Source organism: Diorhabda carinulata, chromosome 5 (assembly GCF_026250575.1).
Source record: "Diorhabda carinulata isolate Delta chromosome 5, icDioCari1.1, whole genome shotgun sequence".
Classification (NCBI taxonomy): Eukaryota; Metazoa; Arthropoda; class Insecta; order Coleoptera; family Chrysomelidae; genus Diorhabda; species Diorhabda carinulata.
In genome coordinates, this window is record NC_079464.1 from 27,551,649 (window position 1) to 27,567,449 (window position 15,801).

Sequence of the window (15,801 nt, forward strand, 5' to 3'; positions counted from 1 at the left end):
CTTTGATCTGGCCAATCAAGAATTTGCAGGATCGCCAACTTTTTAAAACTAAGTAACATTTGAAATCGTTAGAGCAAATTATTGTTATAATATTGAGTAAAAAAGATATATTATTAAACATCTTTATATGTACTTATAGTTGTATCCTCGAATTTCTCAATGAGAAGAAGGTACATGAAAGTGCCCGTAGAAATGCGTTAATTAAGGCTGGCGCTACATTAGCATCAGGATAAATTCGAAAGGAAACACAAAATATCATCAGAGAGAAAAAAAATCACTCGAGCTCTACGTTCCTACAGAATAATTTTTGTAGGTTATATTTTTAACTTGGCATACTTCAATTCATGTACAATTGCTACATTCATACCCTTTGTATACACCAGTGCCATTTGGAAGGTTTTTGAACTTATATTTATCGCATACAGCTTTTAACTTTTCAGTTTCCATATTTGATGATATCGATTTATTTGATTATTAATAATAAGTCTGTATTAGGCATGTCAACAGTATTAAAACATATATAGAAATAAGTATTTTTGTAATGATATTATTTTCGCAAATTTGGAAATACCAAATTTTTATATAAAAAAATAATATTTATATATATCGTTGTTGATACAGTAAAATTTCGATGCAACACGGTTGTTAAAATTACGACACAAGCCAACTATAAAGATGCTGCGTTGCCAAGAGCTTAATTTCTCAGTAGGTCCATTGATTTGATATGTTTTCTTCTAATCTACATTAATTTCTGTTCTATACATTATTTTATAGTAAACAATATAGCTGGTACCCATGTTCATAATAAAGAAATTTTTGTGAGTATTAAATAATGTGTAGCGTTATGCAACTCTAGGCACAAAGAGTTGTCAATTACAGTTTTAGCGGGATTTTTGAAAATAAATCAATAAAAATTATTATCAAAAATATCTTTAATACTTGTGGAAATATAACTATTTTCGAATAACGATTAGCAATATTGGACATCAATCTAATGATGTCAATCTTAAAGAATATTTTATTCGTAAGAAACATAATTACATTTAATTCCGTTTTTTCTATGATATTAATATTTGATTTTGATGCAAATCACTCGTGTAAGATATACAACCACACATACATGTGTAATGGTAGTTGCATATGTAATTCTTATAAAACTAGAATATTTGTATAAAATAATTACAATTTCTAAGAATTAATAAGAGTTAAGCAAATACAATAACATATTTTTATTATAATTACATGAACTAATTTTTTCTTTCGGTTATAAATGGCTCACAATATAAACAATAATTTCAATATTGCAGTTTTATGTTGACAGATAAAATTACGAAAATATTTTAAATCGTGTCTGATTATATCAAGATACTGCCAAGTTATTCTTCATAATAGAATCTATAGAAAGCCGCGTTGCGATTAAATACGTATAATAAAAAAACGTAGGTGCTCTAACCTTAGATCAATTCAAAAGTGTTTAGGATTAAACTAATATTCATTCATTTCACAACGAGATTCTCAACTGAATCTCGTCGAAAAATCTCAAACCTCTATTACGATCTATTTACACTTGGGTTGTCCCATACGATTAGTTTTGTTACGGATATATCAACAATGGGGCGTTTTTAAAACCATTCTTACTCACTGGGTCGAAAACTCGATGGGTTATTATAGTATTCGAGTACCTTTCAGTGTTACATTCAAGTGCTCCACATGAATCTTGATGTTTATTTAGTACATAGATGATGAATTTTTGGTTCGGATAGTTGGAATGTTCGAGGATAGGGAGAAATTATTTGCTACATTTAATTTTTGATGGTTGAAGTATGATTTGGATTGAAGATTTATATATTTGCGGTTATATTTGTATGGGTGTATTCGCGGTTAAAAAAATTATTTTGTTTGAATGAATTTCGAATATGTTGTATGGAATTTTGGATGTTGTAAGAACCTGTCTTCGTTTTTCTTTTCTTTAAAAAAAATGGCAATTATGTACAGTTGAAAAAACAATCCTAAATAACACTTTTTAAAAAATATTGCAAAAACATATTAAAAAATCCGAAACAAAAAAGTAGACTTGAATTTTATGTAGGTTATACTGGTTGTACAGGGTGATTGTCGTATTTTCATAGATAATTAACTGAAGTTTCAAATTCATACACGACAAATAGGCCCAATTTTTCTTTTCTTTTTTAAGTAGAGGTATCGAAAAAATTTATTAGGAAAAATTTGTGTCCCAAATTGTGATCGTGGTTGTCATGAAGATTATACAACTCGTAACGGATGATTATGCGGCTCGGGATTTCAATTATGAAATGAAAAACAAATATATAATATGTAAAGTTTAGCTGATTTTTTAAACAATTTAAATTCATTTCAGATCCGAATGTAATTAAATTATTAGTTAAGTATTTATCCAATAAAAAATATTCTTCTCGGATAGTTTTTAAAAGATGAGTATTATTTATGAATTTGTGAATTTAGGTTAGGTAATCTAACCTAATCTAACCTAAAGGAAATACTAGGTTTCAGTTTTTCGATATTTCAACTTTATGAAGTGGATTAGGTACTAAATTCCAGGTAAGTACTTTTAATGAATCCGTCACGAGTTGTATTATATACTCCAATTACCTTTTCGTTTACCTGGAATATCCCCCTCTCGAGTTGTAGCCCATCCAGATGTGAATAGTAGAAATTTAATGAAAGTAGTTATAATATCTGTATTGTTTCAAAATTTTTACTTTTCGTTTGATTTCGATAACTCGTACTGTGTTTATACACACTTCATAATTTTTTCTTTACTATTTATATATCGTTTAATCGGCCGATTAAGATATTTCAATCACTATACACAATTTCGGATTCTTCTTTATTCACTTTCGGTAACTCTCCGTTTGGATTTTCCAATAATTACTTATATTTCAGAATTTATTTTTTCCGCCCTTTTATAGCTTTTTTTAACGATTTACAATTTTTTAAATTATGTTCTTCTGGTATGTCTGTTTTTTTTTGATACACTGAGAGTACACTATCTCACTTCCTTCTTCTTTTTTCTTGCTTTATATAATTATAAGGTTACAAAGTTGACAATGTAATATCCAAAATTAAATTATTGGTTATATATGATCATTTTAATTTAAGAATGGATGTTTACTTTGGTCTTTGTTATTAAGAAAAGTTGCAACTCAAACAATGTCAACGGAACATGAGTCTTTTTTGGTGTACTCTTCATTCTCTCTAATTTTTCTCAATACTTACACGCAAAACTATTCACTAACACTTAACATCTAATTTATTCACCCCGATGTTCCGATCTATACACTATACGATCAAACTGTTTACCTACTTCTACGGGTACGATTTCGGTAGAGCCTGGAATTGATGCCATTTTGTAAATCGACCCAAAATAAGTCGAAAATGAGGAATAAAATTTTTCGATATCTCGCTTCGTTTTCGAGATATCGATACTTGAAGTTGGAAAAATTTATTTTTATTTAATATTTGTATATATCAACCTAACCTAACCTAACCTAACCTAACCTAACCTAACCTAACCTAACCTAACCTAACCTAACCTAATCTAACCTAACCTAACCTAACCTAACCTAACCTAACCTAACCTAACCTAACCTAACTTAACCTAACCTAACCTTCTCGTGGTGCACTTTGAGTGTAAAAAGTTCAAAAATCGTGAATTTTTTACAGCCAAAATTGTCTGAAAAAAATTTTTCTTCGCAATAGGATTATTTTAGTTTTATTTTATGATTAAACGGAACGGTCAAGTTTGGAGAGGGGAGATTGGGGGCAGATAAATTGGGAGCGGGTAGATTTGGAACGATTTTTCACAGTCATTTTTCTTATTCGGTTGATTTTGTCGTTAAAAATTGCTAGAGAACTTTTCCAGGAATACTACAGTCTGGCTTTTCAATAATAAAACAAACGAAAATTAATAACTTTTGGAAGCATTCAGAACGTACTTTTTGCTCGAAAGATGATATTTTTACATTAAATCACTAATTAAATCTTCAAACTATCATTAAATATTTGTATAATGAAAAACAACCGACAATTTTTTATGAAAAACATCAAAGTATTCATGTATTTATCGTATATTGAGTTATATTCATCAAAAATTACTCATTTTGTTATAAAAATCTGTTTTTTTCAATATAAATTTGGAGTATCAGGGTAAATAATATGAACATCAAATAAAAAATCTTTTTTTTATTGAATTACAAGATTCATTTTGAATTTGAAGTGAAAAAATATTCATTTGAAACGAAGTATTGAACGCCATCTGTCCAATAAAGCGAATTTTAAACTAACGTTTGATTATAACTTTAAGTATCGATATCTCGAAAACGAAGCGAGATATGAAAAAATTTCATTCTCCATTTTCAATTTATTTTGGCCCAATTAAGCCAAATCTCTCCCTTTTACGGTTAATAAGAGACTCGATTAATACACTATCATCAATTTCTAGAATCCTCAGTTTCTGAAAGTCTCTAATTTGCTCTAAACAAACAAAAAGACCTTCTTAGATACCTAATAGAAGAGGACCGGCTTCGCGGTCTATATCAATGGACGAGTTCGTAAGAAAATTTTAATTGGATGTTATATTGTTAGATTTTAATAGATTATTGTGATTGGAGTGAGCTTTTTTAATTAACACAGAGTATTAGGAAGTAAGTTTGAAAATGATTTCGAGAGATTCTAGATTTACTAACTCACAAACAACGAAGCAAAATGAAGAAAGTAAAGTATCGCATGCGTACTTATTTGACGACGGTACCCTTCTTTCCACCATGTAAAAGAAGCGAATTAACAAGTGTTTTTACACAAAACACGGAGGAACAGGAAGTACAACATATTAACTTATTCGCAGGTACGTACCTAAGAAGATAAAATGAATAGTAAATATAGTAAACGAGTCTTTTGTATTCATTCTTTTTCTAACATACGTATTTTCTTCCTTTTATGAATGAGAATCACAACAAACCACTTTTACTAATAACAGGGTCAGTTTCAACTTTTGTTATCCCATTTTCTATTGAATGTTCAATATATATCGGGTAGGTACATAATGATACTAAATTACGGGGTAGGTATGTCTTGCTTTGAATGGAATCGATCTGTTGTTCGTCAACTGGAATGAGTAGTTTTTAATAATCGTTTATTGTGAAATGATTAATCGAAAGGACAAGCAACAAGAAGGATCAAAGTCAAATAAAGTGAATATCTAGTTAATAGTAGGTATATGACACTACTGGGACAGAAAGCTTGATATTTTTGCTCTACGCATCGGGCACCATAGCGCATAGTTCCGATCTCTCATGTGAAAATTTACCAAAGCACAAATATTTAACTTACTATCACGAAATATGCGTGCTGTAACGTTTTTCGTATTTATTTACACTCTTTCTATTCAGAAAATTAAAAATGTAAGGTTATGCAAAATCATCGAAGTGAAACTGTCAACTGTCAATTTAAGGAAGTTAAATTTGTCTACTCCAGAGCGTCCCGAAAGTGTTTTGCAGTACGGGTCTGTCAACTGTCACTGCATGTGACATGTAGACATCCTCACGAACTAAAAAACCGTCAAAAAACATTCGCCGTACTTCACTTCCAGGTTAAGCCAAAAATCCCAGTTTGCCATCCAGACTAAAACTTTAATGTTGTTGCTTCATTCCAACGAGAGTGCAGTATAATCCAAATATGTTTATTGTCTTTGTACTATGGAATATTGTAGTGTTGTATTATTTTCATTTTTTTGCTTGATTTCAACCGTTGAAGTTTCACTTAACAAATTGAATTGTTTTTAAAAACGTTATTTCTAATAAAAAATACAAAAGTAACGCGGTCAATAGGATCTGCGCGAGTTGTAACTTAAAAAACTGTCTATTTGTGTTGAGACTTGTCGGTAGTTTCATAACGAGTCCATAAAGTAGTATTTCAGCCGCGCGTACACAACATTTTTTAGAAGACGCATAAAATCCAAAACTTTTTTAATTACACCAAGGAAAAAAAATTAATAATAGAGACTTTTATAAAATCATCGAAGTGAAACTGTCAACTGTCAACATTGAAGTGGCTAGAGTCACTCCAGAGCGTTCCGAAAGTGTTTTGTAGTACGGAACTGTCAACTATCACTACATGGAACACTCAAAACGCAACTTTCGATATGTTAACGAATACAGAACGAACAACTTTCAGATGGCGTCTTCTAAAATACATTTTACTATAATTTCAAGATGATAGCTATCCCGCCAAGATAGAGTTGAATAGATTTATATTTTGCAATACTCATATTGGGGGTCATACGAATTTCATGATTTTATAAGTACTCTAGGTGATACCTACGTGATAAAATATGAAAGGTCAAAGTACCCGTTCGTATTCACTAGCCCCCACAGCTTGCGATGCTATTAACTCATCAAATCTCTCCATTTTGTGCGCAAAAGATTCCCCAATAAAAATCAAAACAATATCAGTACAAAGTTACAGTTAGACGACACATTCGTCATAACGAATAGATGCAATTTGAAAAACCTCGTCAAACGAAACATTAAAAAAAATCAATTCATGAATACTCAAAAAAGTATTTTATATAACCTCAAATCAATATGCCCAATAAAACTATATAAATACAATATCAGAGCTGAGAACATCCCACTTGTATTTTGAGAGTCTCTACAATAGGTCGATGGGCCTTGCCGAGATTAAGTATCTGTACGTGATATCGGTCAGGATTCTATAACGAATATGCTGAAGGATTATATTCGCGTGAGGCAAAGCTCCTCCTGTTAACGTATTGATTGGCGAGAGGGACGGTGAACACGCCTCGTCGGCGGTTCGAGTGGCTTCGTGCACCCGGTCGCCGCACAAGAGCCATGTACTCTCTTGGAGGACACTCTAAGAGTACGCTTAGGAGAGTTAAGCACACTTCGAGTTAAAGAGTCTTACATCAAGAGTGCTATAGCCCGATCAGTGATTTATTTATATAGTTAGACAGTTTGTTTATTGGATTTGGTTAGAGCGTTGAGAGAGGGGTTTCTTTTGAAAAACGCGTCGGGTGCTTGTGGTTTTTCGAGAAGTGCGGATCGGTTGTGAGTTTTACGTACCGTACACTAAGTGTGTGATTAAATGCTAGTTTTTACATGAACTGACCGATTTTTTTTTTTGGTTGGTGGAGCCGCCTTGTTTACTCGGTGGTCCTGGAGTCCATGTCGGCAGGTGAGTAAATCGACTTTGATTGTTAATAAACTCAAACTTCGGAAATCTAGATTCAAATTTTAATTTTTTACAGTCCAGTCCTGCTTGTTTAGACACTTATTCGTAACGTAACTTAAATTTTGGAGAATTAACTATTTTAAGTGTAAGTTCTGTACGGATAAAAAAAATACAATTTCCTTGGACCAGATTCGACCTCGGGATCTCCATGTGTTTGTCGTAGATTTGTTTCTTAACTTACCATGTCTTTTGGAACAATTTATAAACTGAAACAAAATAAAATTGACTCAAATTATGGTATGTTTAGATTTTTCACTGATTTAATATTTTATGTTAAAAATCCAACTAAAAATGGATGTAGAAATGAAAGTGACGTTCCTTCAACATCACCAGAAATAAGAGAAGCTACTGAAGTTGCTTTATCAAATTTATTGATAGAAAATTCGAGAAAATTATACAATAATGGCAGTAAACTTCACCTCGTGAGAAATAACCTTCATTATACATACGTAAATAAAATACTATTATGTAGTAAATACAATAAAAAGTTGTATAAAATCAACATTTAGATCTGTAGTTCTAAGTTTATTTCACAAATCAAATATTACACTGAAAAAAACAAAGTTATAAGTAAAATCGGGGCTGGTGCACCGAATTTATAAAAGTTTATTTTCATCATAGTCTATTTATGGACGAGAGAGTAATAAAACTTAGTTTCTAATGCAAAACTTACCTAAAATGCAGCTGTGTTAACGGTCAAAACCTTTCAGATTTTCATTTAAATGTGCCGATCTTAAAAGAAATGACAGGCGTGTTGTTTTCCCTGAGCTTACACCACAAATTCGTGAGCAGGTCGACGAAATGAAATTTTGACGAAGAAATATAAGTGGACAACCTTTTTTAATGAAAAAAACCTGAAACAAGTAGATTTTTATTCTTAAATCGACAATTTAGAGTATGAAAATATATATAAAATTTCATATAAAAAAGGGGTCCTGTGGCACCTTGTTGGAAAGAGATTTCAGTCCTCTGTTGACCAATATAAAGTTTTTTAAATTCGGTGCAATGACTAATATTCACTTCTTGACAATAACTGAGGCGATTTTGGAATCCTTGTACAACATTTTGTATGACCTTGGGGGTTATTTTGTTAATTTCTTCCGTTATCCTAAGTTTCAAAATATCAATATTGTCTGGTATCCCAGGTGGTTTGGTATCATTAACAATAAAATTAATGGCCTTTATTTTTTTGAAAGCACAGTTGATGGTTAGATATTTTTTGATAAATTTCCTAGTGCCCACATTACAAAGACTTTTTCCTAATGTTAATCATCCAAATGACAAAGATCGATCTATTTATTATCAACAAGATGGAGCTCCACTTTGCACGTGCAGTTAGAAATTATTTAAACGAAGTTTTCCCCAGTAGGTGGATTGGTGCATTTAACTCCTCTCGATTAATTTTTTTGGGGTTATTTAAAATCTAGAGTATATTTTAATAGACCAAACAACAGACAGGATAATGGAAGAAATTAACCAAATAACCCCCAAGGTCATACAAAATGTTGTTCGAGAATTCCAAAATCGCATCGGTTATTGTCAAGAAGTGAATGGTAGTCATTTTGAACATTTAATTTAATTCCCAAAATATTATTTTAATATAAATTATTATCTTTATTCTATGGAAAGTTTTGTGACAGAAACATTATCAAAATTTTACAACTGTAGAATTAATTTTCTCAGTTATGATTAGACCAAATTTGAAAAATTTTATATTGTTGAACAGAGGATTAAAATCCCTTTCTAATAAGGTACAACACGATCCCCTTTTTTATTCAGAGAGGGTGCTGGAGGAGTATATTATTTTCATACTGTAAATTGTTAATTTCAGAATAAAAATCGCCTTCTTTCGGGTTTTTTTCACATGGTACATAATAACAGTAAAATTGAATTTTATTCTTGTTCAATTCGAGCTGCAAATTCATTGATTTTACTTCTGGACAAGGGCGGATTCAGGATCTTGATAATGGGGTGGTCATTAGTATTAGGAGGAGTCCTACCCCAAAGACATGGCATTTTAATCCTCTACCCACGAAATATAAATTAATTACGTTGTTTTTGACCGAATTTTACGCAATTTTTGACACCTATGACCCCCCCTTTTGGATCCGCGCTTGCTTCTAGATATAGGGCACAGATTTTTCATTTTAACAACTCTCATTTTGGTATAGTCAGATATATTTATAACAAAATCAATAGTAATCTAAGCTGAGAAAAACAATCGATTTACTAGTCACCAATGATGAAAGGAAAGCAATTGACATATTTAAATAACTCAATTTGCCACCTGTACAATGTAAACCTGGCAACAACGCAGTCAACTGAAAATATTTACATGAAACTCTCTGATATTTGATTAGCTTGTTTGGAAGAAAGGAATCAGGGGAGGAATTTACACGGTAGCCCATTTATTATTTTGACGGAAACTATCAACAACTATATTTCATACTATGTATATGTATATACCACCAACTATTTTGTTACAGGTGGTAGCTACGGGGAAGGCCCCGTAGTTCCCGGCGATAGAAGTGACCTTCACGGCATTTTACCCGAGCTCAATGGCGTCGAATTGGCTATGAGCTTAAGTCCTAAGCATCTTCAAGGTCCTCAAGTTCTCAGTCACTTACAGCAGCTCCATCATTCGACTCCTTTCAGCGTTACGGATATATTGAGTCCCATCGAAGAATCATATAGAAAATTGGAATTGGCTACCAATCCTCCTTCACCTTATAGGTAAGGAAACAGTAATTTCTTTACGACAATTCCGTATCTTGGTTCAACATTATTACTTCATTTAACTGACAGGATACTCATTTATGGATGTTTACAATAGTATTTTTTCTATATAATTATCCAAGATTTAACTAGATATCCCGCCTTGTACCTACATCAGATATTACAAATTTTGGCGGTCTCTAGTGCATCCACCAAATTTTTGAAGCGCGTGCATCAAAAGTGTAAATTTAATAATGAAATCTCATCGCTCTGGATAGTTTTACATACACATTATACTAAATATGCAGAGGCATTAAATTGCTAGTTATAATTTTAAAATAAGCGACATGCTACAAAATTATAGTGAAGAATTAGCAGCCATCACGTAAAATACCTGCCGAGCCGTCATAAGCAATTTAAGAGCTTGATTAAATGACTGTCGTGAGTGCACGGTTTACATTTGGACGATGATATTTATAAAAAATAAATCCTCAAGCAATGTATGTTGATATATAACTTCTTACTTTTCTTAAAATTGTTTTGTTTTTTTTTTAAATGTGAACTATCTTTTGAAACACCTTGTATTACTATTATACGGTAAGTATTTATATTCTCATGGTAATCACTGACAGACCCGTGCAGTCGAACTCGAAAAGAGAGAGAAGAAAGAACTTGAAGAACCTTCATAACATGATGTTCTAAAACAAAAATTTTAGAGCTCAAAACGTAAAGCTTTCGATGCATGGTGAATATCTTGTTTGGATTTCACTTTTACCATAGAAAAAAAGGGGGATGTAAAGTATAGAAGATGATATATTACCATTTATTTATCCGACAACTTATTCTAAACATTTTACATGTAAAACAACATTTTCAATTAGTTCATAACTCAACTTGATGAACATAAAATTAAAACTGCGTTAAAATAATTAGAAAAAAACTTGTCGGGAATTAAATGTTGTAAAATTAGTTTCTGTACTTCTAAATCAGAGCCTACAATTTTTCAAGAATTTCAACGGTAAATAAAACATTTCCGACAACTTATTCTGAACATTTTACATGTAAAACAACATTTTTAATTAATTCATAACTCAACTTGATGAACATAAAATGAAAACTGCGTTAAAATAATTAGAAAAAAACTTGTCGATAATTAAATGTTGTAAAATTAGTTTCTGTACTTCTAAATCAGAGCCTACAATTTTTCAAGAATTTCAACGGTAAATAAAACATTTCCGACAACTTATTCTGAACATTTTACATGTGAAACAACATTTTTAATTAATTCATAACTCAACTTGATGAACATAAAATGAAAACTGCGTTAAAATAATTAGAAAAAAACTTGTCGGGAATTAAATGTTGTAAAATTGGTTTCTGTACTTCTAAATCTAAGCCTACAATTTTTCAAGAATTTCAACGGTAAATAAAACATTTCCGACAACTTATTCTGAACATTTTACATGTGAAACAACATTTTCAATTAGTTCATAACTCAACTTGATGAACATAAAATGAAAACTGCGTTAAAATAATTAGAAAAAAACTTGTCGGGAATTAAATGTTGTAAAATTGGTTTCTGTACTTCTAAATCTAAGCCTACAATTTTTCAAGAATTTCAACGGTAAATAAAACATTTCCGACAACTTATTCTGAACATTTTACATGTGAAACAACATTTTCAATTAGTTCATAACTCAACTTGATGAACATAAAATTAAAACTGCGTTAAAATAATTAGAAAAAAAACTTGTCGGGAATTAAATGTTGTAAAATTAGTTTCTGTACTTCTAAATCAGAGCCTACAATTTTTCAAGAATTTCAACGGTAAATAAAACATTTCCGACAACTTATTCTGAACATTTTACATGTAAAACAACATTTTTAATTAATTCATAACTCAACTTGATGAACATAAAATGAAAACTGTTGGTACTGCGATAAAATAATCAGAAAAACATTTTAATAAGACAATCGTAAAATCTCAAACTGAGATGTCTTCATTATCTTTATCTACAGTTCCTTTATCTTCAAGTAGACATAAATCATCATCCATATTTTCAATTCCATAAATGTTTTCAGAACTATCAGATCTTCATGAATTGACTTTCTGCTTATACTACTGGGTCAGACATTCTGGCAAATTTGCCTTCTAGGGTCGAAGACAGCCAAGTTCAAATATAACAGTTTATACTTGGCAAAACGGTTTTCCACTATTTGTTTTATTGTGTCTACAATCCATTTACATACATTTATCCTAAAAAAAACTCTTTCTCCGTCTATTTTCTTTCCTTTCATTGTTCGCTTGATTTTGAAATTAGGTTCAATAAATAAATCTTTTACATCCACGAATTTTGAGGACGCCTCAACCTTCTCATTAAATTTAACAACGAAAATCTTTGCTGCCTCTAATATTTCATTGAACCTGTCTTGAAGTTCCTTCAGTATCACCATTGCTGACTCTATTAGTCTTCAGGCTTGAGCGAAGTCAAGGTTTTTCGTTCGGAGATTGTCTGGTAACAGTGTAGTGAATATCTGCAGAAAAGTCATTGCAATAACTATTGTTTCAAAGTCTAGGAATTTAGTAAGATAGTCCTTTAGCGTTGCTACTAATTGCAGGATTGAACTCATTTAAGGAAATCTTCTGTAAGGATGCAGTTAGTTCAAAGAAGATATGGTAAAGCTAACGCTAACGATTTAAATTAATCGCATCCAGTTTAAACGTCTTGAATCAAATTATTTCGTTGAAGGAAATTTGTTTTAAGAGTTGAAAATAATGAATTAATACACAAAAATCGTAATTTCTCTTCGATGACAAGAAGGCGCCGTTATATCTCTAAGACGAAGACCCCCTAGGCCAACACGGGCTTGGTCACTGGTACCAATAGATTCGATCAATAAACTACCTTTAACAAAACCGTTTGAACTGCCGATGCCAGTCTGCATAGAATCTCAATATGAACTATAGCATTTTCTATTTTATTTTTGCTCCTTCAAACTATAATACTAACTTCAGAACTGATTCGTATAGAATTGCTGGAGGTTTCTGAATATAATAATAAATATCTGGTTGTGGATTTGAAGGTAATGAAAGATAGATGACTGACCTCTTATTTATTGGGATATCGAAGTATTTCGATTTACGAGTAGCAGTTGATTTTTACTTCGCATGTTAACTGTAGCAATAGCGTACCAACGAGTACCAATAGACTTTTTTTGTTCCGTCAAATCACCTCTATAGGTACCAAATTATGTCTTGTAGAAACTTTAGGAGATTTTATTTAAACATTTCTCATATTGTTCCAGATCAACATCTAGTGGAAGTAGTATAAATTCGCCGGGAATTAGCGGTCCGAGTAACGGTTGCAATATGAACGGTAGTTACCCCGTTATGGGCCAATTCGGCGGAGGCCAATACTGTCCAGTTTCTGAAAATTTAGGTCTCACTCCTCATTATTCGTCAGGCTGGTACCAAACGTCGGCGGCCGATCCCAGATTCGCAAGTAAGTCTTTTCTTATTTTTCTAAGTAAAAAAATTAATAATATTCATTATCATACAATTACAATTATTTATTCAAATGTTCTCTGCGATTATGATTAACAAGATCCATTCTAAAGTTAAAATTTTCATCGACACGTGTGAGTAGTATGTGGCCAATGACTCGAGCTATATTGGCCACCAATCATAGCCGGGTTATCTATGCAAACTTTGGACTTCACCTAACTCCAAAGAAAAAAGTCAAGAGTTGTGATGTTACCTGATCTAGAGGGCTAATCAGGTCCGAAGCGTGAAATGATCTGCTTCCGCAATAAAGCCGTGGTTACACGAGATGTATGACAACTAGTTCCATCTTACTGGAATCAAATTTCGTCGAGACCACGGACCTTTTTTTAGATCTTCAAATTGTTTGGCATAATAGCGTGATAACGATCAATATTATCAGTACATTCCACTTGTTTTGTCTAAATGTAAACACAGCTTATGAAACTTCTAGGGTTGCTTATTACCCCAAATATGGGCATTTTGTTGATTCACGAACTCAATATGCCCCAAATGGGCGTCATGGGGTTTTGTAAGCGAAATGGAAACGATTCGGAAGGTCGGTTGGCTTCAGTTTTTGAATTCTTGAATTTTATATCCTCGTAAAGATCCTCTCTTGTAGCTTCTTTACTAAGTGTTGTATGTGGGCTATTGGGTCAAGTATTATCCAATTACGAAAATTGGGTGTCAAACTAACTGATAGTATAGCGAATTCTGCGTTTGGTATGCCGATTGAGTGAATCATGAGCTGCTCTAAGCGCCCGATTGCTCGTAGAACGCCAATTTTCGTGAAAAACACCTAATTTGATGTGGCAGTGAACAGTGAATCAAACGGTATATTCAAATAAATTAGTGTATTAGCGAATAGTGAATAGTGTAGTGTATTTAGTGTTAGTTGATAAATAAATTAATAAGCAAGATACATTTGTCTAAATTCACTCCACCGTTTTGTAATTGAAAACCGTTTTAAATAATTTCAAACTAAAGCACAACGAATTTATTCTTAATATTTAATTTATTATTTCATCCTACGAGTAATTGGGAAAACTAGTAGATCAATTAATAACAAAGTACGTGAATTGGTATATTTACATAACCTCAACTATACAATTTTTGAATCCTAGAGTAGATAAAATTTTTTCAAATTAGTATATTTTGTCCGTTCTAATGCCACCAACATCACATCCGCATAATCAGTCAGTTTTTCATAAAATTCTGCCTCAAGAGTGTTTTTATATTCAAGAAATTTAGCCACATTCGTAATTAATACAATTGGTTTCCGATTCCTAACATATTTAATTTATGTTTTATTATTAAAAGGAAAATAAAGAATATTCAAATACTATACGCCAATGTCCGTCATTTTATCAAAATTTCCGTTTCGAGAGCTACAGGTGCACTGATGTCATGTGCACATAGACCTGTATAGATATTGAACTTTCTTTTAAATTGTAGCGATGAGTTGGGCTGCAGATTCCAATCAAATCTAATAATCCGATGTGTAGTGAACGAAGATATTGCGGTTGGTGCCGGATGAAGCAAAATTATGGATTTTTCACTCATTCAAATGCTCTTGCTTTGTTCAAAATACGATCTGAGCATGCATTCTTTCACGAACGATTTCAAAGTTCCCGTTTCGAGAGTTAGAAGTGCACTAATGTGATGTGCACATAAACCACCATTCTTTTAGACTGTGAGGTTGGAGATTCCAATTAGATCTAATATTTTGATGATTACAAAAGAGTTGATCGTTCTTTATATAAAAGAAATTGTTAAAATAAAGAAAAAGGCATTAAATTTAGAGCTTTTATCGAGGAATCACTCGATCCACAATCGATCAATTATTTTTTTTCAGCTTGTTTCTATATGAAAGTGTCTTTATGAGTTGTAATGAGGTCAACGAAAATTCAAAGTCATTCTTTAAGACTTACCGTTTGAATTGTTAGTAATAGCACATTCCCCTTACTAATAAACACATATTTGTTCATATAATATACCATTACTTGATGGGAAAGTTGAGATGAATGGAAAAACACTATCATCGGATACTTGTAGGATGAGGGTCCCATTTTAATACCGACAAGAATTCCTGTGACACGTTATCGGTTTCAAATTTCCAAAGCCAAACACTAAACAGGCCGTATGAGCGTTGGTAAGAATTCCACGAGGGTAAAGTGGCTGGCATCGATTACATTCCGGGTTCAACCGCATCACCAAAAATTCTTGCATTTTGGCGGTAGTGTACATAAAATACAGGA

At 32.0% G+C, this 15,801-nt stretch overlaps 1 protein-coding gene across 1 annotated transcript in view; it reads left to right on the forward strand.

Moving 5' to 3' along the window:
- Positions 1–6,891: 6,891 nt before the first annotated feature.
- The window catches only part of LOC130893849 (homeobox protein Nkx-2.1-like), a 72,844-nt gene continuing 63,934 nt past the window's right edge, over positions 6,892–15,801 (forward strand). Inside the window, exons 1-3 of the mRNA XM_057800269.1 lie at positions 6,892–7,230; positions 9,774–10,020; positions 13,309–13,505. Of these exons, the coding sequence (XP_057656252.1) occupies positions 7,221–7,230; positions 9,774–10,020; positions 13,309–13,505 (454 nt within the window). The 5' untranslated portion in view covers positions 6,892–7,220. The remainder of the gene's footprint in view (positions 7,231–9,773; positions 10,021–13,308; positions 13,506–15,801) is intronic.